The 26,760-nt window shown below is 40.0% G+C and overlaps 1 protein-coding gene across 7 annotated transcripts in view; it reads right to left on the bottom strand.

The window, feature by feature from the left end:
- Positions 1-26,760, bottom strand: part of PLEKHA7 (pleckstrin homology domain containing A7) — a 988,577-nt gene that overhangs the window by 132,076 nt on the left and 829,741 nt on the right. For all 7 annotated transcript variants that reach the window (XM_078681034.1, XM_078681032.1, XM_078681039.1 and 4 more), the window contains one exon: positions 7,248-7,301. In XM_078681034.1, coding sequence (XP_078537160.1) covers positions 7,248-7,301 — 54 coding nt within the window. The remainder of the gene's footprint in view (positions 1-7,247; positions 7,302-26,760) is intronic.

Genomic DNA, 26,760 nt, shown 5'->3' on the forward strand with positions numbered 1-26,760 from the left:
GGAGTGTAATACGTCTGGAGGATGAAGAAGAATTGACAATGTTATAGAGCTGCCCTTAGCACTAATGAATGTATCTGCTTATAAAACTATCTATAGACCTCAGGAAAATAATCGGTTTATGCATTTGCTCCCCACACAGACAGAGTGTGCAAAGCAGTCTGTAGTCAATAGATGCATACCAACAAATATTGGAAATCTTGCATCCTATTTTCAAATAGATTTCCACTGTTATTTTGAACTCTTCAAACACACTCAAACTTAAACCTATTCCATTTATGAGGGATCGGTTAAGGCCCAATGGATCCTTAAAACTATATTGAGTGCACAATATGAGATCTGTAAACTCTCTGTGGACTATGCCACTAAGCACATTTTGCATTGTTCATTGTAAATTTCTCTGTTGGCATTCAAAACAGGGCAAGTGCAATTTAAATTTTAGCTGTAGAATGAATACAAAATACCTGCACATGTGAAAATAAATCATTTCACTACCACAAGTTCAAGCAATCTTTCTACAGGAAGTAGAAACGCATCACTAGTAGACCATCCTTTCTATTTTCACAAGCCCTCGGAAAATATTTGTGTAAATGCTTGTGTTTGTCCCATTATATGTGATTAATAAGTAGGCTTACCACGATTCCACTTTAGGTGAGCATACGCCTGACAACACAGGAGTATGAGTGATGATGAAAATTATTTTGAGATTGCACAGATTCTCAAAAAAAATGTACGTTCCTGATTAATTTGCTTTTAAGCATCAAAGATTTGAACACATGAATCTCTAGGCTTTAGAAGACCTTTCAGCAGACAGAAATAGGTCGCTGCCATAAATAACCTACTTTTCCCATTAAGGAGTAGGTTATGTGCCAGGATTCAGATCCCACCTCCCAGATCGGATTCTGAAAGCCCATCTATGGGCCTCTCTACCTACTGACAGACAATGAGAAGTTAGGTGTAACCACTTGCATGGGAAGCAGCTAAGAGAAATATTTTAATGAGATCATAATGTTTTTTTACACTGGATAGTAGATTATTTGCATATTTGATATCAACATCAAAAAGGTGCAAACTATTTATTCTCTAAGCATCAAAATGTTGACCTTATGTACTAACAATTACATCAAATGTGTCAATGAATTACTACATGTTAATTTGTACATAGTATGCATATGTAGATCACACCTGAAGGTATGTGTGATACAACCAGACAATATATGAAAGAGTAAATGAAATGCCTCTGTAATTCCACAGCAAACACAAGGAGATGATGGACGGAAAGCTGAAACTTATCAGGCACTCTCCCCCAGTCACAGATCTGGGTTGAATCTATCATCATTCTTTAGCTCACTTCACCACCTCAGTTCAGACCCAGCTATATGCAAATCATTCTTGACCCTGTGCCTCATGGGGACAGTCCAGCCCGAACTGCCAAGCCAGGTCTTCCCTGAGCCAGAAACAAGCATCCTGGGACAGGTTTCTGGGTAACACCCTTCCTCAGCCAGGCTAGCTTGAATCCAGTGGCAAAGTGAGCAAGGGACTCAAGTATGGGCATACCAGGCCAACTTAGGGCGAACAAAGCAAACACAAGGAGATGATGGACGGAGGGCTGAAACTTTTCAGACACTGAACCCCAGTTACAGTTCTGGGTTGAATCCATAATCCTTTTTTAGCTCACTTCACCACCTCACATCAAACCCAGCTATATTCAAATCACTCTTGACCATGTACCTCATGGGAACAGTCCAGCCTGAACTGCCAAGCCAGGTCTTCCCTGAACCGGAAACAAACATCCTTGGACCAGTTTCCGGTTAACAACCTTCATCAGGCAGGCTCGCTTGAATACAGTGGCAAAGTGAGCAAGTAACCCAATAAGGAGAAAGCAATAAAAGCATAACGGAGGATGGGGCGGCTTATGGTCCCAACAACCGTAAATGGTCACTCAGTGTAATGGCACACAAGTAGCTATTGTTAAAAGTTATTGATCTGAGAATATCAATGTGTGCAGAATATTGGGCCATTAGACACACTGCGTAAACTATTTAATAAACTATGCAATTACAAGAGCGATATTCTCTATGTCTGTTCTCTCTGTTTATAATGACAACATTATGTAGGCACTATAAGGATATTAACTAAATGTTAAGGAGGTTCACTGATCCAAAAGGGGCACAGTATAGCACACAGTAATTTTATTGCCATTTATTTAGTTTTCTGTTGCACATTGTGATGAACTCAGATCTGTAAACCTTCAAAGATATAAGGAAGTGACCCCCCACCTTTTTGTTGATCATTACAGTACCATCACACTTTATAATCTGTATTCACTACAGTTGATAAGCTATCCTTGAACTTCCTTTGGGTCAACAACAAACCCAGAATGAGCCTGAAGAAGCTGAGACTGCCATGCTCGATGGGAAGGGGCAGTCTTGCCAATTGGTATAACTATCAAAATGGCCTTTCTCACCGCATGCGGGTGGTGTTAGTTTGATACTCATTCCATTATAACAGTCCCTTAGCACATGGTGGACATCATCTCATCTTGCCTTACTCACTACCTGTTGCGATGACAATGCCTACTTTGGTGCTATCTCACTCCACTTGTATCAATCTTAATACAATTCGTGCTCTCAAGATGTTAGCTAAAACTTTGCCTCCCACTTTACCCAAATCTTCGTCCCTCTCTCTATGAAATAACTCTAAAACATTAACAACTGTCTCAGTGAAGTTGGTCCTGTGTAGGCGTTAAAAGGCACCAACAATGATATCAGACTTGCTAGCAGATGACCTCTCACTCATCTTTACCTCACTTCAACAGAAATACTCCCTATTCAATTTAAATTTCTACATCTTTTTAAAAATCAAGGCAAAACTCTCTAAATTAAGACATACTGCCTCCTTCAGGTCTATCTCAGTTTATTCAGCAAGCGAGTAAAGACTTGGCGTCAAAAATCTACATAGTATTACACAGCTCACAAGTCACATCTTTTTCACCCACTGAGAAATGCTGATTTATGTATCGTCAAAGTTGGAACCTCCTTCCCATTCCAGAATCTAACTGGCCATAAATCTTTTAAATCTTCTAATAAATAAATAAACCGATTCCATCTTTGACTCAGACACGGTTCTATGCTTCGCACTTCTTATATTAGACAACATCTAGAATGTGTAAGTTCTATTCGACTGAATCAGCTCTTAGCTGGTCCTGCATAAAAGCTACCGGTAATCCTGATCATGTTTCTGACAGCAAGCCCCTAGACACTTATTGGGCTGAAGTTCACAGGCGGCTCACCAATGTTTTTAATATGAGCGTTCATGTAACCTTGTCTCTGGCCTTACCTGAAAAAGATCTGCCGCTATTGGACCAATTGGTGACGGTGGCCATCAAAGTCATCTTATTAGAATGGAAGCGCTGAATAACATTTCGTTTCACACATGGTGGGCATGGGTCACTTTCCTCTGAAGCACATATAAAAATGCAATGCTCTCTTCTAGGACTGCTGCCCCTTTCCAATCTATCTGGCACACTGTTGAGTGATTTATGTCCAAAACCTAACAGCCTCTCTCTCAAGGTTTGAGTTCATAAAACGCAAGCTGGCCTACTGATTTTTGACATATTACAAATCCCCTTATGGCGTACAGGCCCCTCCCTTGCCCTTCACCCAGTTTGCTTCGCTCTTCCCTTTCTCTCTGTTGGCCCAAAATACCTCCTTTGCTGCCTCTATTTAACAAGACTCCTCCTCTTGTATTTTAACTCATCTTATGATCTGACTATTTTAGCGTTTATGTTTATGCACACTTTCTCATTATTACACACATTATTATAATATATACTTAGATTATTATGGCAGTATGAAGTTTCTCTGTTATGTTTCCCGATATATGCATTATGGCAACTTTTGGGCACTCTACCACTAATTCTTTTAGTAGTCTATCATCGAAATCAGTGATTGTGTCTGTCATTCTTGTACCATGATGAGCTCCAGATAGGTGTAATGTGTTCAAATATTCAATGTTTTGTGTATTCTCTAAAATGTAATAAAATACTTGAAACAGAACACTTATATTGAGTCACCCACCAATATAATATTTCAGTAAATGGGCCATAAATATAGAAAGTAAAAAATAGTTCTCTGGAGAGGTTATGAGCACACGTGTACAGGTTAAGAGCAGGTGCAGTGGGTCTATCCACATCACAGCTGCACAGTCTTTAATGGGATCTCTTGTTTCACTGTGTGACTGGTGTAAAAGGTGAGCAAAAGAGAGGTTCAGTGCCTGTGGGAATCTAAGGCTGAGAGAGAGACAGGGTCTCCTGGGAATTAATTGCCTCCCTGTAGGCACAGCACTGTCTGTGGGTGGTAATGATTTCTACATTGTATGTATAAGATCACACAATTGCCTGTATGAAGATTCACTTGAACAAGTAATGAAGCAGGATGGCCACATTTATTACATATAAGGAAGAATGTACTTTTAAAAGGAGAGAATATCCAGGAAAATTCATTTTTTTCATATTCAACCTAAACTAACTTTGCAGATGCACGAACTCTATTGCATTCCAACTGTCAAGTTTTCCCTATCTTACGACGCAACACTGTTGTAATTCTATGACCAGAGGTGAGGATTATGCTTTTTCTCCACTTTATTCACAGCAACCCTATTTTATTTCTGTCAAACAAGAACCACATTTCCCATGGAGCACTCGGAATGGCAAAACAAACAATGGATAATGCAGTTCCACAGTCCAACAGGTGTCCAATCAGCGGTCAGAGTCTGCGTTATAGTCCTTCTCTCTATCCCCAATGCCTCTTTCTTCGCTGCTCGCATCCCAGAGAAGTGACATTTGCTTTTCTCTCTTAACATATGAGCATGGTTGGCAGTTCTGATACTGCATATGAGTATGTAGACAGCATCGCAGGACAGCTTTACGCTCCAACGCGACTGCATTATATTTCTGGTGATTGCAGAGTAGGAGTCCTCGCTCCACTAGGTGGTGCTGTGTTAGTACCGTTTTTCTATGGTGTCCCCTCGAGCGATTTTGAAATTCCTGTTAGTGAAGGGAGTCAAAATGGCACGTCGATTGCCTGAGGCTTGACTGCCCATGGAGAGTGACGCCCCTAGCTTGAGGTCAGTGCAGTCTTATGAGCCTTAAAATTGCTGCGATTGGATGCCCTTCGTGCTTGAGGGCCGGTAGTGCTGCTATTCCAAGACGCCTTACAGAGGTCTGTCCCAGGGCATAAGGCTGTGAAAGCCTTGAGGGGACATGCTTGCAGGCAGCTGTTTTCACCCCACCTTTCCAGATATAACACCAGGGGGTGGTCTTGTCCCCGGGGCTTGTACCCCTTCAAATGTGAGGCTCTGCCCACTGTTAACATTCTGGGACTTCAGCACTACAATTGTTAGCGCTTTGAGCAAAACCTCCCTCTCACGTGTTCCAATAGGTCCCATGGCGGTGCAGAAAAAAGGCTCATGTGCGAGTCTTAATGCTGCATTGCCCTGAAACCACCGCAGGACGTTTAAGCATGGCATGGACTGTGAAGTCAATGCCCATGTGTCAAGGGGGCACAACATGTGACCCCCTGCATTCTCCAACATGCATGAGGGCCCTGTAGGGCTCCCTTTCTTTCCTGACTACCAGCAGTTTCAAGGAGTAAGAACTTCCATGAGACCGCTGGTGGTCAGGAAACTCGTAATATGCTTGGCAGTGCGCATCGGCACCATCTGCATATTGCGACGCCCTGACCGCAGCAACCCCGCCAGGGAATGTGGTTCCCTGACGGATGCAGCAGTCTAATGGCAGTCCGACTGCCAAAGTTGTAATACGGCAGTTGGACCACCAGTGCGACGGTAGCTAAACCGTCACTGCCGTACCACCGGACATCCACAGACCACCAAACTCATAAAAAGGTCCTATGTGTTGCAACATACAGCATTTGTGTTGTCTTAGGCAAACCTAAAAACAGAGGGTATAATTATTAACACTTCTTGTCATGTTTACATGTTTCTTGACCTTTTGGTGTCCATTTGGGCCAAAAGTATACATGAGGACTGCGGTCCAGGTGATCAACAGCTCTTCAATATGTCAGTGTATCCTTGAAGAACTGGTTGTGCAGCCTTGTAAAAATGTGGGCTGCATGATCTTAACGTACAGAAGCAGTGACAGATTGCCTCTGGACCAGGCACCCACTGTGGTCTCACGGCTCTAAACCCATCTGTGCTAGAAGAACACAAATAAACTCAAATGCAAATTTGAGGGAAAGGATCCTTGAGGTATCTTACTACATACTCGTTTCTTGAAAGATTTACAAAGGCCAAAGCTGTGATATTTATAATGGTTTTGGAAAAAAACGTGTACTTGCTCAATGACGATGCTTGAAATATTCCCATTTGCTCCCTCATCCACTAAAGAAATAGTGTGGTCTACCATGCTATGTCTGTGGAGGATAATGGAATACCAGTGTGACATTGTGGTCATTCCCTAAGGAAATAAGGTCATTGCCGATTCCATAATTTCGTCGCAGTTCCTCCGGCTTGTGGGCTTCATACCTTGACGTCAGTTGTGCAGTAGTCTGTGGGGCTCCCGTATTTCAAGAACAACGTGCTTATGTCAAGTGAATGGATTTTGCTGGGGTATGATGGATAAAGGTGTACTCTGTCAGTCTTTTCTCTAATCCTCTCAAAGAATACCAGCATCATATTGAAGAACCTTGTACATGGCTGTGACTGTAAAGCATATTTGATGGATGTCTCTCGTTTGCCTAAAAAGTCATGGTTATTGATCGCAAATTCATTCTGAGTCTGGCTAATCATGGGAAATGCATCCTTTCAATTGAATATTTAAATTTAAAATACAATTTTCATTACTACATTCGATATTTTATGGTTTTCCTCAGAGTTTCTTCATACAGTATGGTCAATACATGTTTCAGATCTACACATCTATCCTTAACTGATATTTTTGTTTCTTTTATCCCTAAATGTTGCGCTATTTCTACAGAAGGCATACTAATAGGACAGAGCTAAAACATTGACAAGCAAACTCACGAGAAATATGTATCTCTTGTCTGGTATTGGATAGAAGTTAGTAATAGGAAACGCTGCAAAGTTAATATAAGAGAAATGTCTATGTTTATATTTTAACAGTGAATAACATTTTTTTTCTTCCAATTCAAAATCATTTCCAATACGATTGGGCACAAAAAAAAACAGAAATAACAAAAAAGTTTGAGTTCAATAAATAGATTTCCTACCTTTAGATCCAGGTACTCCAAATCTTTCTTCAGTTGCACGTAGGTGTCATCAGCCTTCACAAATAAAGGAACAGCATTAAACATAATACTTGTCAATACAATGCTTTCAATATAATAGCACAGATGCGTTTACAGTCTCAACGGTGATAAGCGATGTAGCTGTAGGATGATGCTCCACTGAATACAAAGGGCCTTATTTATGAAGGCCTTGCGCCACCGGTGCGTCACTTTTTCCCATGTTAAAAGTGACGCACCGGTGGCACAAGGCCTTCATAAATGAGGCCCAAATATTTTAAATTCAATACACAATAACATTTGCCTAACTAGAAACGGGTTTGGAATACGATAATTACATTTCTGGAATGCAACAGGTAGAGTTTTTATAAAACACGTTATTTAAAAAAAAAAATATGAAAGAGGAATGCAAGTTTGGCAAAACCCCATTTCTTTAAGATTATGTATAAAAATATAACCTGTATTGTATATTAGAACGTTGTGAAGACCACTGAGTAGTTACCTGACTATACCTACGTAACAGACAAGGAAGAAATTCGAGTTCCACTGGAAGGTCAAGAACTCGGAGGTAATGTTTAGGTCTGTCTTTACAGCGCAGGTGTCTGACACAAATACTGCCACCAATTCTTTAAAATACTGCTAAGTGGTTTTGCTTCCACCAAATGGAATATTACTGCCGCACCTCATGGTATTGGCTGTTTACTGTATCTTTCCACCTTGCAGGAGTTCCTTCCAGTGAATACACAAGAGTGTTTTACATATGAAAATCACACGTAATCATTGATGAATTTGCAGCAGTGGCTCCTTCGCTAAAGAGGAGGAGCGTCGCCCTACTGCTTCTGAGAAGTGCGAAAAAGAAATTGACAATAACAGCATGTTATTATCATTTTATTTTTCTGCATTGCCTCAGTTCATGTCATTTTAGGAGTGGGGTGGGGCTAATCTGTCCAGGGCAGGGGGAGGAGCGGTTGGTGCACCATGTAAGTGTGTATGACGGTTTGGCCGGCTGTCTTGGGCAGGCCCAACAGTCATGCGCACCTATCATGTTCTCCACTCTGCTGTATTGCACAGCCGAGTGGAGAAAATGCACATGCTATAAGTCCCTTTCTAAGTGCCAAACCACAATCACAACACTGCTGTCCTGCTGGTGAGAGCAGCATTGTGATTGGCTAAGGGATTCTGGGAGCCTGTGTGCTTCAGGGACTCAGAGTCAGGAAGAGACAGAGGGCGGAAGCGAGACAGTGTCCCAATGCAGGTAAGTGGATTTTTTTTAATTCCCCCTGCCCCACCACCCCGTTCCATAGCAGTCTCCACTGCCTACTTTTTGCATTCAGTTATTTTTTTTATATGCATTCTATGCAGAAAGCAACCATTTTTGCAACTTTTCTCCCACAATTGGCTAAACCAGTAGGGCACATTTTAATATGATAAATAGCATTTGTGCATGCAACACATTTAAACAGCATTTGTGAATTTCACTAAATTAGGGAAGAAACTCAAAGAGATGGCCACCATATACAAGTTGAAATATCTATCGGTGGCATCATATGGAGCTGCTTTGTGGGGATATACAAACACAAGCAGCATACAGAAGGCGGAGAACAACTTTTTACGTAGACTTCTCACAGTCCTGCAGGGTTGTTCCACACATATCTGGCATACTGAACTTGGGGTCCAGATCTGGAAGGCGTAATTAAAATTCGTCCTTTACTCCTGTGGGACTTACTATGGGCAAAACCAGTGGCAAACCTTACAAGGCTAATTATAAAGAATTGCCTGTCCCTGGATAATGAGGTACTTATCCAGCGGAGTCTTTAAATCAAACAAACTTATTTTATTTTATTTTATTGGGCATCCCTGTACTATTCAATAGCCCCAAGTCAACCAATGCTACCTCAAAGGAAATGGTTAAGTAGATGTTTTTAGAAGATCTCTTTTAATCACTGGAACCCTTTCTTCTACTTGCAGGTAACGCCCAACATAAACTTTATCTGACCCGCTTTAGACTAAATACTGTGATTTGCCTGTGCGATGAGCAATCCGCACAAAGCACGCTGTGCTCTCCTGTACATTTTATACTGCCCAACAAAACATTATTTATTACCACTACTGCGTTCTTTTATCACAGACTGCCTGTCATTGCTTTTACTACAACAGCTTATATCTGAGGCAGCCTGCATGGCTCTAATAAAAATCATGCAGAGTGCAATTAAAAACAGGAAAGAGTACAATTAATGTCTTCAATGCCTTCAGGAAGAAAGGTTTATAAGTTGTTTTAGACAAGTATATATTGTATTTTACGTTTGCAGTTTTATTGATTGCTGTTTTATGAAATGATGGATTGTAGCACTGTACATATGTTTAAGGGGCACTTGTAAGGTAACATGTAAAAAAGCCTGTTGTATTCTGAAATCAAGCAGTGCATTTCAGAGTCAAAACAAACTAAATAAATCAATCGCTGGTTTCTTTATATTAGCTCGTAGTTATGATCTGTCACATACATGTCTGATAAAAGGAATTTTCAAACAGATAGCGACAGAATTTTCGAGTTTAAGTGGCAGCTGCCCTTTTCGGAAATGTTAAACACTATTTGCGAAATGCCTTGTCAGACATCAGGGACCTTGAAGTGGTATGAACGCGATTTGCTAAATCACAGGCATTACCACCAAAATAGTATGTGGCGTCCTACAAAGGACAGAGTGTCCTCCGCTCATTGCTATTCGGTAAGAGAAGTGGGAACGGAAGTCCTCCTTTACTTAGTGAATCACAGTAGCATAGCGCACCGATGTCATTTACTGATTGCAATTTTTTTCGTGTTCTTTCAAACAATCCCTACCCTTTTTTAAGGGACTTGGTAATAACAGGCGTCTTGTGCCTCTCGCATGCCTCCATCCCTGAATTTGCAGGGAGTTGCTAAAGGACTCCTGTCTCATAAATGCAAAAACATTGACTGCATTGCTCGCCCATTTCAGAATTTGGGAACCACCTGTGGTACGTTGACACGGGCCGTGTCAGACATTTAGAAGGGCCGGCCGAGCACTTTGCCAGGGCCGGTTTTCGTTCCCAGTCCGGCCCTGCCTATTTTAATTTGTTACAGGCCAATCAACGCGTGAAACGAAACCTGGGGTAGGAATCGCATCATTACTTTGTTTATTATATTACAAAAGTAATTACTAGAAATATATTCACAGTCTTTTTAATAGCTTCGCATCCCGGAGGAACACTAGTGGGTCTAACATGATCAAAAGTGAATTCCTCATTAAGTGGATCAATTAGACCATAAATCTTAGGAATGTCTTCATTAGGGCAGGCCAAATGTCCCTCTCCTCATCAAGACTCATGCCTTTCTAAGAGCATCTTTGTTTAATTCCCTTTCAACTCTATAATATTGAAGAACAATGTCCACACAGAAACATTAATGCAGCTAAACATCTAGTTCCGGCTTAAATTATTTTCTGATGTCTGGTCATCTTCTCTGTTCTTTGCTCTGTCTCTGTTCACCCCTGCACTCCTCTTCAGTCAGTATCCCGTTGGACAATTTGTTCTTTTCCTAGTTTCTTTAAACATCTCTTCGCATCAGACATCACCTGATTGGCTTCCTTTTCACTTTCCCCGTCGTTCCATTGCATAGCTCATATTCACTACTTTTCTTTTGCCCTCCAGTTGTTTTTCGCCTCCGGGGGTCATTCATTTTTTTTCACAAATACGTCCCCCAGCGTGTATTCCATTCAGAGTTTATGTGATTTTCTGTATATGTGCCAATGTTCTGGAATTAACTTTCATCCTTGGTTTGCACTTTCACCACTCTTTGCAAGTCTCACGTTTGACTAAACAAAAAAATCCTTCCTTTCTCGACAGCTTTCCATTTGTTCTAAATGAATGCCGTATTTCAATTTACATTGATTTAGGCTGTGTGTTTAATTCATCCTTTTAATAAGTTTTATAATGCATTTGCATTTTGTAGAGCAATTAGGCACAAGTGCTCAGGAAATAAAATAAAGTCAGCTGGCAAGAGGAAGATAAAAAGGCATAATGGACAACTATGGATGATCGTAAGGGGTCTAATATTACAACTAGCCCAACTAGTTAGTTGCATTTTAATTCTAACAGTGCAACGAGTCCAATATTTAACACAGTGATTGATTTAGGAAACTCTTTGAAGGTCTTGTAATCTGAAGAGTGATGTTTGATCTTTCAAAAGATAAAGCCGATCTTTGACAAGGCAGTTACTGTGGTGTCTTCTTATATAAATAAAAGATGAAGAACTTATGATTTTAAAGATGTAGCTTTAATTAAAGCCTCAGCCACAGGAGAAATCTTCAACTGCTCTCCAGGACAGAGATGCATTCTAGAATCTCGCAAGAGAATGGAATACAAGTATTCAGAACTCTAATACATTAAAGGTACAGATACCAACTTTAAATACATAGTAATATCACACATCTCCCTCCTAAAGAGAGTTTAAACAACAATGATAAAAATGTATATTATAGATATTCAAACAATTAGAGAGATATGCATCTATGGTAAATAGTCTCTTAAATAAATAGGAGGTCTACGTATTCTTTGACTCCTAAAGGAAGATGAGGATAAATTTGCACCATTGACAAAACTGGAAGATGAAGAATGTACTCTTTGTCTTCCACACAAAGAGTCATGTAACGGGATTCTTGACCTAACCACAACCACTCTGCTCTTGTTCCAAATTCTCCCATCTTCTGTTTTAATGGCATTTCTAAATACTTTCACTACAGCCCTCACCTCAGTATATTTTGACCAAGATCTACACCCAACAGGAGCTTTTATTCGAACAAGATCACCCACTAGTATCTTCTGTACACTCACAGCATTTCTTTTATCAAAATATATCTTTCTTTCATCTAACTTCCTCTCTTCCTTCTTACGCCACTCACCAATTCCATTATCCACCAGACCTTTGTTGAGATCCATCCAACCAGGACACAACCAAGTGTTGGGAGCCCTCCCTTTGAACAACATAAATGGAGATTTCCCAGTTGTCGAGTGGGGCGCAAAGCGATAGGCAGTTATTCTTTCTTGTAAAACCGATTTCCAATTTAAATTAGATGACCTTGCCAATTCTATAGCCTCCTTCAAAGTTTTATTAACTCTCTCTACTGCACCATTAGTCTCGGGATGATACAAAGAACACTTTTTATGTTGTATACCAGACCTCTTCATGTATTCTTCAAAATTCTTAGAACAAAATTGTGGTCCATTGTCAGAAAGAAGACTATTAGGAAAACTCTCTTTCTTAAAAATAGCATCAAGAAATTTTATTACTTCTTCCGAAGTGATCTCTCTAACAGCACACACCTCTATCCACCTAGAGTACAAATCCATCAAGACTAATAAATAAGGGGTATCACTCACACCTGACAGAGGGCCAACTATATCAATAGCTAATTCATCCCAAGGATGACTTGGCAAAACTCTTTTAACCATGGGCATCTGCTTAGTTTTCAATATTTTATCACTGGCACAGCACTCTGGGCAATCTCTCACTAACCTCTCAATCTCCAAATCCATGCCAGGCCACCAAAACTGCAAGCGTAAAATTTCTTTAGTTTTGACAATACTAAGATGACCAGAATGGGCATGAGACAAAAGTTTCTTCCTAATTCCCAGAGGCGGTACCATCTTTGTACCTCGAGTTAAGAATCCAGAATTTGTAGAAAGCTCATCAGAAACTAAAGTCCATGGTTTCTCTAAACGAGAATTACTATCCAAAGACAACATCACCCTTTTTATCTCTTCATCCTTCTCAAGTTCATCTCTCCATTCTTTCTCCTCAATGGCTCCTTCCGTAATCTCACATACATTTATGAAATCATCAGAACAACCACATTCATCTTCTTCTACAAAATTCTCCTTACCCACCATTCTTGAGAGACAATCAGCAGATTTGTTAGATATTCTTGGAATATAATCAACAGAAAAATCAAACTCCTGTAAGGATACAATCCATTTCCTAATTCTTGAGGAGATCGCATCCAAACCCTTTTTATCAAAAACTTCCTTCAACGGTTTATGATCTGAAAGAACAAACACCTTTGTCCCCCAAATCAGGTTCTTCAATTTCTTTAGAGCCCAATAGATGGCAAGAGCCTCCTTCTCTATTACAGAATAGTTTACTTCTGAACCTCTCAAACACCTGGAAGAGCAACAAATCAAAGAATCCTTACCATTTCTTTTCTGCATCAAAACAGCACCAAGACCTTTTTCACTCGCATCAGTGAACAAAACAGTAGGTAACCCTGGTATAAATGCCTGAAGAGAAGGAGCCTTATTCAATTCGGATTTAATATCATCAAATTCCTTCTTGCACCCTTCAGTCCATATATACTCAACATTTCTCGCTGTCAACTTCCTCAATGACTGAGTTTTACCTGCAAAATTACAAATAAATTTGCCATAAAACTCCACCATACCAAGGAAGGAAATCAATTCTTCCTTATTCACAGGCTCTTTAACCTTATTAATAGTCTCCACTAATTCCTTTTTCGGAAAAATTCCTCGATCAGTTATTCTATGACCCAAATAATTTACTTCTTTCACACCAAATTTACACTTGCTTCTTTTAAGTGTCATACCCGCATCTTCCAAGCGTCTGCGAGCAGCACATACTCGACCATAGTGTTCATCCATACTATTGCCATAAATAAGTAAGTCATCTTGATAGCACCTGACACCTGGTAACCCTTTTAAAATTCTAGCCATAATTCTCTGGAAAACGGAAGCCGCAGATACAAGGCCAAATGGCATCCTCTTATATCTGTATGTGCCAATAGGAGTGATGAAAGCTGTTAAGTCTTGGGGACACTCATCCAATACAACCTGGTGATAGGCTGATGCCAAGTCTAAGGTGGTAAAAAATCTAGCTCCTTCTAATGTACTCACCATCTCATCTATGTTTGGAAGGGGGAACTTATCAACTACCACTTCTTTGTTTAGCGCTCTGAGATCAACACAGAGTCTAATTTCACCAGTTGGTTTCTTAACCACCACCACAGGAGCTAACCACTCAGTCGCTTCCACTTGTTCAATCACACCATTTTTCAACAATTTTTCAATCTCCTCTTTCACCTTCTCTTGTTCCATTAACGGTATCCTTCTTACTTTTGCTACAATGGGAATGGCTCCTACTCTCAATCTGATACGATGCTTGTAACCCTTTAAGCATCCTAAACCTTCTCTAAATACGTTAGGAAACTTATTTGTCAAATCTTCACACAAGTCCTTTCCTATAACCTTCATATCCACGGTGTCTATCTGATGAATTTGAACTTGTGGATTGGCATTAGGATTCAAAGTTACACCAAGTTGACCTTGATGTACCCAACCCAATAAAGTATCTCCTTTTTTGGCAACATACATTTTTCCTACAATGGTCCTACTCCCAAGTTCTATCTCAGCCATGAAACAACCAACCATTTTAATCGGATTGTCTGAATACCCAAGTGGTTTCACATCTGATCTCATCATTCTCACTTTACCAGCAAAATGCATTTTAAATAATTCTTCATCTATCAAAGTTATACGAGAACATGAATCAAATTTGAAGTTAATCATAACATTTCCTACTTTTACATCATGTTTTGGATGATCAGATACTTCACATTTTATCTCAAATGTAATCGTTCTAACTTGAGGTTGAGATTGACTCCAACGTTTCCTTGTCAATTCAGGCCTAAATACTTTTGTTCTACAACATTTTCCATAATGCCCTCTCTTCCCACACACATTACACGTAATCTTTAATGCAGGACAAATTGGAGAGTTGGCTAAGTGACCTAATTGACGACATCTGAAACATGAAAATCTGTTACTTTGTTGTGTAAAATTGTTCTGATTTGCTGAACCTGATGCCAAATTCTCTTTTCTATAACCAGTTTGAGTCTCATTTGTTTCATTCTTCTTAACTTGACAAACAATTTCTTCAACTTTCGTTTCTTCTTTTTTTTCGTTCAAGGACCCTTTATCTTTTTCTTTTTTTAACTCACCAACACACTTTGTCATATGTTCTACCTGCTTTTCTATGGCCAATACTTCTTCAAGCGGTGGTTCATCTTTTAACCACAGTTCCTTTCTAATCTCATCATGTGCGCACATAAGTACAAACTGATCTCTTATTCTTTCATCAAGAGTTAAACCAAAGTTACAAGAGGACGCTAATTTTCTTAATGAAGAAACATAATCTTCTACAGTCTCATCTCCTTTTTGCTCTCTTAAACCAAAATGGTAACGCTCCATTATGGTACTGATCCTTGGGAGATAATGTTTATCAAGTTGAGCAATTGCAATTTCGTATTCATTTAAGTTGCGTTGTTCTCCAGCAGATAGATCAGGAAGATGTTCTAGCACATCCTGTCCTTCCCCTCCCAAACAATGGAGAAGAAGAGCAAGCTTCCTTTCTGCACTCAAGTTAGTTCCACATACCCTTGCATAGTTTGCAATTTTTTTTTTCCATTTTTTCCACTTAATGTTTGGTTCTCCAGGGTTATTTAAAAAGAAAGCAGGCTGGGTTACATTTTGCATCTTTCCACTATGTATGTATTTTTCTTTTTATTTTATTAAGCCTTTTAATAGTGTGAAACCTCTTACTTATGATAAATGAATGTAATTCTTGTATGTCAGTACCTCTTGTAATAATTAAGTTAGAAATCCCACTTTGTGATGTCAAAAGAATCTTCAGATTATGCAGAATAATTGATAAGAATGCTCTTCCTTGTGAACATTCCTTTAATGTTCAGGATTTCTTGAATTCAGACAATCATCATACGTAGAATCCATTAACAAAGGGCAGAACAGAAGTAGAATGTCAATAGACTTCACGTTCTTTTCTTTCCTGGCGCACGCACAGACAGCTTCAGCGTGAGTCAGTCTTCAGTGCGAGCGAGGTAGCTCCAGCGCGAGCAATGACAGCTTTAGCGCGAGTGAATCTTCAGCGCGAGCAAAGAACGCCTCGTGTCTTCTTAAAACAGAGCGCGAGGGGAATACGTTGCTCCTCCCAAATGTCTCCGCTCCCTTATTCTCAATTAAATTATATATTTAAGTGATCCGCCCGCCAAACTCCTCACCGCATTTATCTCTGAAACCAATACTGCCGCTGGGAAGTCTCCGCTTCCTTTCTTATTTTCTTTCTAAACACAGCCGCTGGAGGAGTGCGCGAATCATCCTTCTTTTCTTTATTCTCGTGTTGAGGCAAAGTCCTGGGTTCACCCGATCGTCGCCATAATAATGTGGTGTCTTCTTATATAAATAAAAGATGAAGAACTTATGATTTTAAAGATGTAGCTTTAATTAAAGCCTCAGCCACAGGAGAAATCTTCAACTCCTCTCCAGGACAGAGATGCATTCTAGAATCTCGCAAGAGAATGGAATACAAGTATTCAGAACTCTAATACATTAAAGGTACAGATACCAACTTTAAATACATAGTAATATCACAGTTACTCCAGTAGATTAATAATTAATTTCAGAACAAAAAAAACTTTTTGTTTGAGAAAAAGGCTGTATTATATGATTCATGCTACTGCCATGGATTCTTACTATGGTAACCCTTTAATAAAGAGTTATGTTTATCTGTTCTTTCTTCATAGAAATTCCTTATCAAACTCTTCACAACAGTGGCTGCATGCAGGCTTCTGACCATGCTACATAAATTCACTAGTTTGAACAAATTGAACAGTAGACATAATTAATGGCATTTGTTTGCTTTGTTTTTTTAAAAACATCCATAAAGGACAAAGGGCATCATGTGTGGAGCTAGGCATACTGCAGCCGCCTGAGTTACATTATTATGTCTCTCCTTTAAATAGGAGAATACGTGATAATCCAAAATACGTTTGACATTTTTTACTCGGTTTTACAAACTAGCACAGATTGAGTGGTATGCAAATAGAGGCATCACAAAATGCTCCCAATGATAGGTCGAACATTAACTTTGGTCAGCAATACCTTATAAGAAACCATAACATTTTACATGCTGCAGTAACAAACTTACATCCACTTATTTATAGACCTTGAATATATCTTGCAGCTGTTTTGGTACAAATAACAACCAGCTTCCACCACAACCCACACCGAATGGTGAACATTCTCACAATGCTTCCATGGATATCCGTAAAATCGCAAGTATCCTCACCAATGAGCATAGGTATGAAACATCTACCCTAGTGCGTCCCCGTGGTAGTAACATGGCAGGTCGTGCCCCATTAGGATGTTTGTGACATCAACAGCAAATTGAAGAATTGATTTCAAATGGCTTTGAATATCGTCAGCTGATTGTTAAGTTGTGGATCTTTCTTTCGTATAAACCTTGGATATTTATTGTCTCTGCAAACTCCACTACCATCGGCACAACTGTTGTTTTCCACTTTCATAGGATACAGTGTTTTGCTGCTGCTAGGGAAGACACTAACAATCTCTTGCCGTTTGAGGATAAGTCTTCTATTTTATCAAAATTGCGACCCTTAACATGCAATACACACTTAATGATGGTCGGGCGTATTTTGTAATTATTATTTCCTCATCTGAGTATTACTAAGGCCGCCCGCTTAGGTCTGGAGGCAAGTAAAATAACTATTATGCACTATGTTGCGGTTACTGTTTACAATTACATTGCACTTTATTGTATCGGATGCTGCTGATGATATTTATATTCATACTTAACCCGATACCTACTTTGTGGTCAACATTGTTTACACTTTCGCACTTTATTGTATAATAATGTCTTGGATTGCCCGTCTAACTGCTTTTAAAATGTTACCCTATGACATTGTTCATTTTTATTGTGTTTTTTATACGTTTACCGTGGAAATTTCTGTTCGACTGTGATTGAATTGTGCTTTTATGGATTTCTTTTATCCGAATAAAGATTTAATTATTATTATTTATCAAAATTATGTAAGATTGCTAAATTCATGGATGGCTGAATGTGTGTCACTCCGATTTGGTGTAGAGAGTTCCATGTTTTAGTCCAAAAGGCAGATAGTCTGGGACAGAACCAAATGATGTGCACAGTGTCTTCTCCTGCTTGATTGATTCGATCATGCAATATTTTGAAATGGCGGAATTTCAAACATGCTACTCATTAGTACCTGTCATGGGTCAGAAAGAGCTCTGACAATGTGTCCTCCTCAAATTCCCTTTGCCATTTGGTTGACTAGACTCTTTGTAGGAATCTTTTGTTTCTTCAGAAAAGAGTTGACCAATTATTAAGGAGTAAAGGACACTTAGGAGCCCCATTTTGTTAGGAATTCATGCACTAAACAGGGTGTAAATGAACCTGAGATGTTGCTGGCAAAGTTATTTCGAAGGCAGCTTTTTAACTATTGACACTTCCAAAACTGGTCTAGTGGAAGATCATATTCATGTTGTAAATCAGGAAACAATTTTACAGTTTCGCCTTCAAAAAGGTGACCAATCTGCAGGATATCTTTGGATGCTCATAATATCCAGTAAATAGGTGAATAATCGATTCAAATGTAACATTATGCCAGATCAAGACTAAAGTATTTAAAAAACAATCATGTTTCATTGCATTGTGTATTGGCTTTCAAACCTTCATGGAACAATGAAGCACTGGGTAATTTGGTGCGTGAAGATCTGTGTAGTTGTTTATACAGCACTTTTGAGTCTATGGCCTCATCTGGATCTTATGCTCTATGACAGCCCAATCTGGAGTTTCCAGGTCCCGTTAAAAGTGGTAGGAGAGCTGCAATAGCTAGTGGGCTGTGTAGTGTCATCCAGTGTTAGGGAGGAGGTAGCCACTCGAATCATAGTCGACGTACAATTTAGACATGGCTAGCAGAGGTCTGCCATGATCCCAGACATAGGCATTTACATCCCTGTCTAGACTTTGCAGGGTTTCATGCTGTCTCAATAGAGGGATCATGTCTAATATATAATTAAAGTCACTAGAATAAAAGAGGCATCCCCGGGACCTGGACTAGATGCTTTTTAAATGAGAAAGTAGTCCCTAGGCGAAATGTAGTCCTCGACTTCCACAGCAATAGTGTTATCCGAGGGATAGAAGAAAACTCCTCTAATGAGTACGTTTCAGTTATGCATTTAGAGCATTTATTTATAAACATCTCATTTAAGACTATATGAATCAATTCAATAGTATAGTATGCTACTTATACAAGGTGTTCCTAAAAGGTGATGGCACAGTGGAAGTGATAGATGGTGAATAAAAAGTACATATGTGATATGTCCAAAAATATATACATGTGGCTGATAGGGACAATAGAATTTTTTAAGTCAGCACACGTAAAATGAGTATTGACATCCACCATCAAATTCTTAATAACACACTCCACATTTGTTATTTGTCGATGTTTTGACCCCAGAGCATCAATATTTAAAACAGCGTCATCTTCAGAACGCAAAATATTTATCAGAAGCAACAATCAAACAAATGTCAGACAATATATCCTGGAGCAACTTCGAAATTAATATTGGCCTGCCAAGGATTTGTCGGAAAAGAAATCCTATATGTGTAAAAGTGTCACAAATTATATCCGAGGACAACTTCAAAAGTGGATTATCGCACATAGGGGCATCTCAAAAGTAAAGCTAAATAAATAAGTCCATCATGGCGTCTCTTAAAATTGGAATGCAAATAAGTATGTTAAACTAATGCATTAGTCATCTGAAATAATGCCAGAAGCCTTTTGTCAAGAAGCTTTCTCACCCACGGCCTGGAGGCCTTACACAGTGTGAATAAACCAGGGTTAACTGTAGCAGTAAGTGATAGGTAGGGATGCTGACCCCCCCACTCTGGAACTTGAAGATGCCTCCTAGACAGCAACATTCATATAATAAGGCCGCCACCCTTGGTCATTGCAGCAAAATAGGCGACTGGGCATAGGAGCTGTTTAGAATTTGACCATCTCGCTAGCGCAGAGCTGCATAATCCAAACTCAATGAATTCATATATTTCACTTAATTTTGCAGAAACAATGATAATTTGTCAAACATCTTTAAATGTGAAAAAACGTGGATTGTTTTTATTTCATGGCAAATTAATTTAAATATGTTTCAACTGAACACGGAATTTCACTTATTTTCACATATCAAGATAAAAACAAACAACAGTTTCTAATAAAATACATGAAATATTATCAATAAGGCACTCTCATTTCATAATTAGATGATGAATAAAGACTTTCTCTAAAATAGTGGTGTTCAATAACTTGTATACGCCGAGCCCCATCAACAGTATAAATAAAAAATATCTTTGTGACATAATATGCTGAGACATTTCTCAAATTTTTAAATGTTTGAAGGAATTAGTGCTACCTATACCAGTGTAATTCAGTAGAGTATTTTAATTTACATTAATAAACACACATTGAAAAAGTCCCTTAAAGGTCACTTAGTGGGAATCTTGAAGACAAAGTTTAAACTTGTTCAACCTTGTTTTTACTCTTATAACAAATACGGCACATGAAATGCCAATATATTTGTACAGTAGGTGAAAGTTATATTTACTGTACAAAACCAAAAGAATATTGTCCATTGTCAATTTTAGTTTTCTCATTAACGCATATTACTTTTGAAAGTTTCTGAAGGGTTATTTTTGACATATGATGTGTTTTGCATTAATATGGAAACATGGGAATTTTTCGACTGAGTATTATTCGTGTTTAGGATGACCATAGCTAATGTAGGCCTGCATTTTAAAATGTCTAACATCTGGTTGCCATCTTGCTTCATAAATGTGAATGACTTTATTCAAGGAAGCTGAAGTAAAAATTAACGAGAACGATGTGTCTTTGCTTTCTTCCTCATGTGAAATATTTTTCTTTATGTGATAACTGTAGAATGTCCTAATTAATTGCAACAGTACACATGAAGAGTACAGGTTGGTCCAATGTATCTTGTTTTGTTGCACATAACTAAGTTTGAAGTACGCTTAGAGAAGCTGTATTGTGGAGGATCTTGAGAAACTAATGTGCTTTAGTCTAGATTCTATCTTTATGCCTTGACATAACTGGAGCATTTTATGGTATCTGTGGGTAGGTTTAGCAAATGTTTGAATTGTGTGAGTTAAGCCAGTGCAATGTAGAGGAGAGTTCAGAACTTTTTCAGACATGCTTTGTCCAATTTCGAGACAGCTTAGATTAGAGTACCCTCTGTATGGGAGAATTTATTTTACCAAGCTGTTCCTTTTGAGGAGACTTTCTGATAATTAGTCCTCTGACTTGTATGACTTTTATTTGAGCTTCATATTTAACTAATGCAGTGACACCAATTTGATGATTTATATTTGTAAATGTTTTTTTACCTTTAGTATATCTTTATAGTTTGAAACCTTAACCACTCTCTAAATTGTTGTGGAGTCTAATGTGCTTCACATTATTTAAATGCATTGATTTGATGACTAGCCTCAGCCGTGGATATTTGGACCCCAAATATGAAAGAAAGAAATCGCTAATGTTTGTAATGATATTCAGTTTTCCTTTTACAAAGCACATTTGTTAAGTACACTGCCAAAACAACTGTGTTTTCCATAGATGCTTGAGGTGTGGGTGAGAAATCTCCATCCCTCCTGCATGTCACAACCTGCCAGTATCTTAGTATCCTACAGCTCAAAGTTTGCAGACTGCCTCTCTAAAGGAAAATGCCAAAATGTGTCTTAAGTCAAAAGAGTCCTCAGACTGTCCAAAATAACATCTGTGTCACTGATTCTGTTCTGTGTTTCACTTTGCATTCTAGGGCTTGTAGTCAAGCACTCCCAATGAATAAAAAAAGAAGTATCAGTCAGAAGAGAAGAGAATAGCAAAGCTACTGACAGCAACATTGAAAAGTGTGAATGTCATCCTGACATATGTATATATATGTGGTATCTGTATAACACAAATGTTAGAACTGGGGGTCTCCAGTTGGCAGAGGTAGGTACCACTGTCCAAATAGGAACCCTTGCTTCTAGTCAGGGTAAGGAGGAAAACCTCTGAGATAACCCCTGCTCACCCTCTAGGTAGCTTGGCACGAGCAGTCAAGGCTAATCAGAAGGCAATGTGTAAAGTATTTGTACCAACACTCACAGTAACACAGTGAAAACACCACAAACTGACTCCACAACAGTTTAGAAAAATAAAGATATTTAACCTAAACTACACAAGACCAAAACGACAAAAATCCAACATACACAGTTCAAGAATATGGTTGCAAAAGAGTTCTTAAGGTTGCGATAAAAAATAATCCACAGTTGCGTCACGTTTAGCCAATAGTACCTTTAGATGCGACAAAGTTCCAAAAGCAGAAGCTGGTGTGGTGGAAAACAAGTGATGCGTTGCTCCTGAGACCTTGGGGAGGCGTTTGCGACAGCCCCGCTGCAGCAGCGGACGTGTTGCGACGAATCCGGTCTGTATGGGGAGGAAGGCCACTTGTATGGATTCCGGTGCGTAGGAAGTTTGTTCACGCAAAGGCACGATGAAACGATCTCGTAGGGGCTGCGGCGGTCTCCGGGGTGACGATGCGCGATCCAGCAGCGATCTCTCTCTCGCAGCTCCTCAATGCGATGGCTCTGCGACGATGTTCGCAGCGACGGGATGCGGTCCGCAAGCAAGCGGTGCGGCGATCTCACCCAGCGATGACAGGCTCTGCGACGACACTCGCAGCGATGTTAGTCTTCCCACACCGGTCTGGTGCGTCCCGCAAACGAAGGATGCGACGGCTCTGGCAGCGGCAACAGGCGCTGAGACGATCTCGGCCTTCGTAGCGGCGGGAATTTCCTCGCACTGTTGGGGATGCACTCCGCAGCGAGCGATGCGATAACTTTTCTGTAGCAAAGTCTTTAAAGCTTTATTTCCAGCTTCCCAACACAGGTACAACTTCCAGAGGCACCACACAGCGGCCACGCACTCCAGGAAGGACAGAACTCTCTCAGTAGAGCTCAGGGGAAGCTGGAGGTGAAGTCCTTTTGTTCCTGGGACTTCAAAAACAGGGAGCCAGCTCTTCTCAGGCCCTTGGAGATTCCTTCAAGCAAGGGGACACAGCACCAAGCAAAGTCCTTCCCCTCTCCTTGGCAGCAAAGCAACAGCAGGGCAATCCAGCAGAGCAACAGCTGGACAATCTTCCTTCTTTACTTTCAGCTTTCTCCTTGGTAGAGGTTCCTTCCTGATTACAAGATGATCTAATTTTCTGTTGTCAGGGGTCAGGTACTTATACCCCTAAAAGTCTTTGTTCTCTTTGTGCAAGTGGGCCCTGAGCCCGGTCTGAACCAGTTCTGGGTGTTTCTTGAGCACTTTGTTTTCCTGGCTTCTCCTTTCCTTTCAGAGTGATGGGCAGGGTCGTCAGCCGCCCAGCAGGAGGTGGAGCCAGCATTGTGGAAGGCAGGCACAGCCCTATTCAGGCCCAGGTGCTATCCCCTCCCACCTCTCAAGTTGCAAATGCAGTCATTCAGCCTAGGGCTGACTCAGCCAGCCTCCTGGGGAATCCCCAGCCCCTGTCACTCTCAAACCAGACAGTCAATACACAAACAGGCCAAGGCACACAGAAAGGTCAAACAAGAGAACAGCAACTTTCTAAAAGTGCTGTTCTCAAACACAGGACTTAAAAACAACCTTTCCTAAAATATGTGTTATTAAATTCTGAGTTCAGGGATACCAGACGTTTATGTCCTATCTTGTTCCTATGGGAAGATATGCTGGTAGCCACTGTATCCAGCATCCCCCATGATAGCCTATGGAGAAAGATAGCCTTGCAGCAGTGAAAAACGAAAATGGCTGTAATTCACTACCAGAGCATGTCAACTGCACCAGTCAGTGGGGTGAAAGATCGAATTGGCACCATAGGAATGGAAAAATGTTGCGCCCACTTTTCCCCAAGCCGTAATGTTGCTGTGGCATAGCAAAACAATGGTCTGAATCAGCTCCAGCAGAAGAAGTATAGGGTGAGGACATCTCTGGCAAGCAACTATATCCAAAGGAGCAACATTCCATGTGGCCTGAAAGAGACCCAGAGCATAACTAAGAATTGTCAACATGTGGTTGCAAATGCTATCTGATAGCCCATGGGACCCACTTCTAAATTACAACCCTCTGGCACATCTAAGTGATGGCTAGGGGAGAGAAAGATTTTCCATGAACTTGCTCAAGGATACTTCGGAAACTCCCTAAAGATACTCTGTGCCTCTTGATAAATGCTGTCTAGAATATAATTGGTGCCCTGTTCACGAGGGGTCCAGGCTTACTAGGGAGCTGCATCCAACTGCGCTGCTGAAGGCGGTAAACATGCAGATAACCTCTCTGGACGCAACAAACAAGATGTGCATGGTAGATCTCTGCAACATCATGGCTGAGCTTCACGCAGAAATGAGATAGAGAGAAACTAGAAGGATCTCAGTCTTTGAAGGGATCAAGGACGGTCTTCCCTTGAAAATCTCCATTCTCCTCCTTCATCCTTCCTGCAGTCCTTTACAAGGATATATGCCTCTAAGACCAGCCAGCCAGAAAAGACCAGCCAGCAAGAAAAGTCAATTTGCCAAACTCCTTGATAAATCCAAACACATCTAGCAGGCGGGACTTATCGCAAGTGACAGAGTTGTTGGGTGAATTGTAGTGGACAATATCTGGCACACTGCTACACTGGACTGCTCATGCTGTCTATTAAACATTATTTACAATAAATTTACTGAGGACCAGCGGTTTCAACGCACATAAGCTCCTCCAAATCATTAGTGAAATCTGCTTACTTCTGATGAGGGCGACCATCCAGCTGATGATGTCACACAAACAAACATGGTGAAAGAAAAGCATGGGCACAGTGAATAAATAAAAAAAACAATGCACCTGAAAATAATGAAAATCCACTTGCACAGACCCTGGGGTCACTCAGGGCATAACTGTGATCTTACTAGCTATCCAGTTCTCAGCAGAGATCCTGGAAGAGGTGGACCTTGATGTCTCGCTGTTACAATAAGAGCTAAAAAAAAAAAGCAGTTGACAAAATAACTGAAAGAGAAGAACAGGTGGTGGAGCTGAAAGACACTGAAAAAACTGCATCACAAATTTACAAATGTCCACAAAGCTGCTGAGGGAATGAGCCAACGACTTAAAAGGTCAAACTCAAAGGAACTATCTTTAGTTAGTCAGCATTTTTAAAAATGTAGAGCAAAATCCACTGGAACAAGTCCTAGAACAATGTATCTGTACCTTCATACCTAAAGAAAATCTGTCACCATGCTTCCTCATTTAGCAAGCCCATCCGTCAATCAGACAAAAACCCCCAGGGAGCGATGTCTTGCTTATAGCTGCCCACTTTCTTAATTTTAAAGATAAAAGGATGAGATTTTTCAAGTTGACTGTGGGAAAGGTAAACTGTGGAATGAGATTCAGCATATTATGAAATTCCTAATTGTACTCAACAAGAGCAATATCTAAGGAAGTGTTTAAAAAAAAAAGAAGAAACTGAAAGCAATGATCCTCCGCTAGATGTTGTTTTTACTATTACTTGAACAATTTCACAAAGACACATTCTAAGGGTCAATTCTTCCAGTCTCAATAGTTGGGCACATTGCTTTTATCAAAAGAATACTGCACACATTTATGCACTACAGAACTACAATTTCATCTTCAAAACTCAATTTAAAAAAAAGCTAGTCCAAGAGCTAAGTAAATTCATCTGGTCGGGAGAGTGCCCTAGAGTTGCCTTTGTTAAATGATGCAAGTACATATACAATGGTAGACTGAGCATGGTCGATCCAGTATCATACTATAGAGCAGCACACCTACTTGTAGTTAATGGTTGGATATATGGACGGGCAACAGATTCAGAATACAGAGTAGAACTATGATCACTGGAAGTAATCCCCGCCCCTCCCCAGAATACATCTACAGGGGCAAACTTCCCAGCAAGACCATATTGCATCCCTGGTTGTTATCAATTCTTAGCGGGTATCATTCACACAAATTCAATGGGCCAAGAAAAACTCAGACAAAACTCAATTTAGGCTTTGGAAGTGCAACATTGTAGATTGTGTGAGATTGCAGAAAAGCTATGTCCACTTGACAGAAAACTGCAGCTGAGCCTCATTACTTTGTATAGGGTTCCATTTTGTTGTGTCATTAAAGTACTTCTCATATCACTAAGTTAGACACTCGACAGGACAGTAAATTACAGTGACGGTTTGACTGACTCAAGTTTTGACCTTCTAACCCCGACACCAGAGGCTCTTAACTTTTGGCTTCTGTGGCCCCCCACCTAATCATTACAGGAACCTGGGGACCTCCACTGAATCATTATTGGAATGGGGGAACCGCACCGGCTCATTATTGAAAGCTGGCGGCTGCAGCCTTAGAATTTAAGAAGATTTGAAGCACAAAGCAATACAATAAAAATACAAAACAAGCATTCAACAAACAGATACACAAATGATTACATATTTAAGTTAATTCAAAAACAGATATTTTTTTTTATTTTAATAGAAAGGTTGGAGCTTTTCAACTAAGGCCACTCAGCATCCATC

The sequence above is a fragment of the Lissotriton helveticus genome, chromosome 3_1 (assembly GCF_964261635.1).
Source record: "Lissotriton helveticus chromosome 3_1, aLisHel1.1, whole genome shotgun sequence".
Lineage (NCBI taxonomy): Eukaryota > Metazoa > Chordata > Amphibia > Caudata > Salamandridae > Lissotriton > Lissotriton helveticus.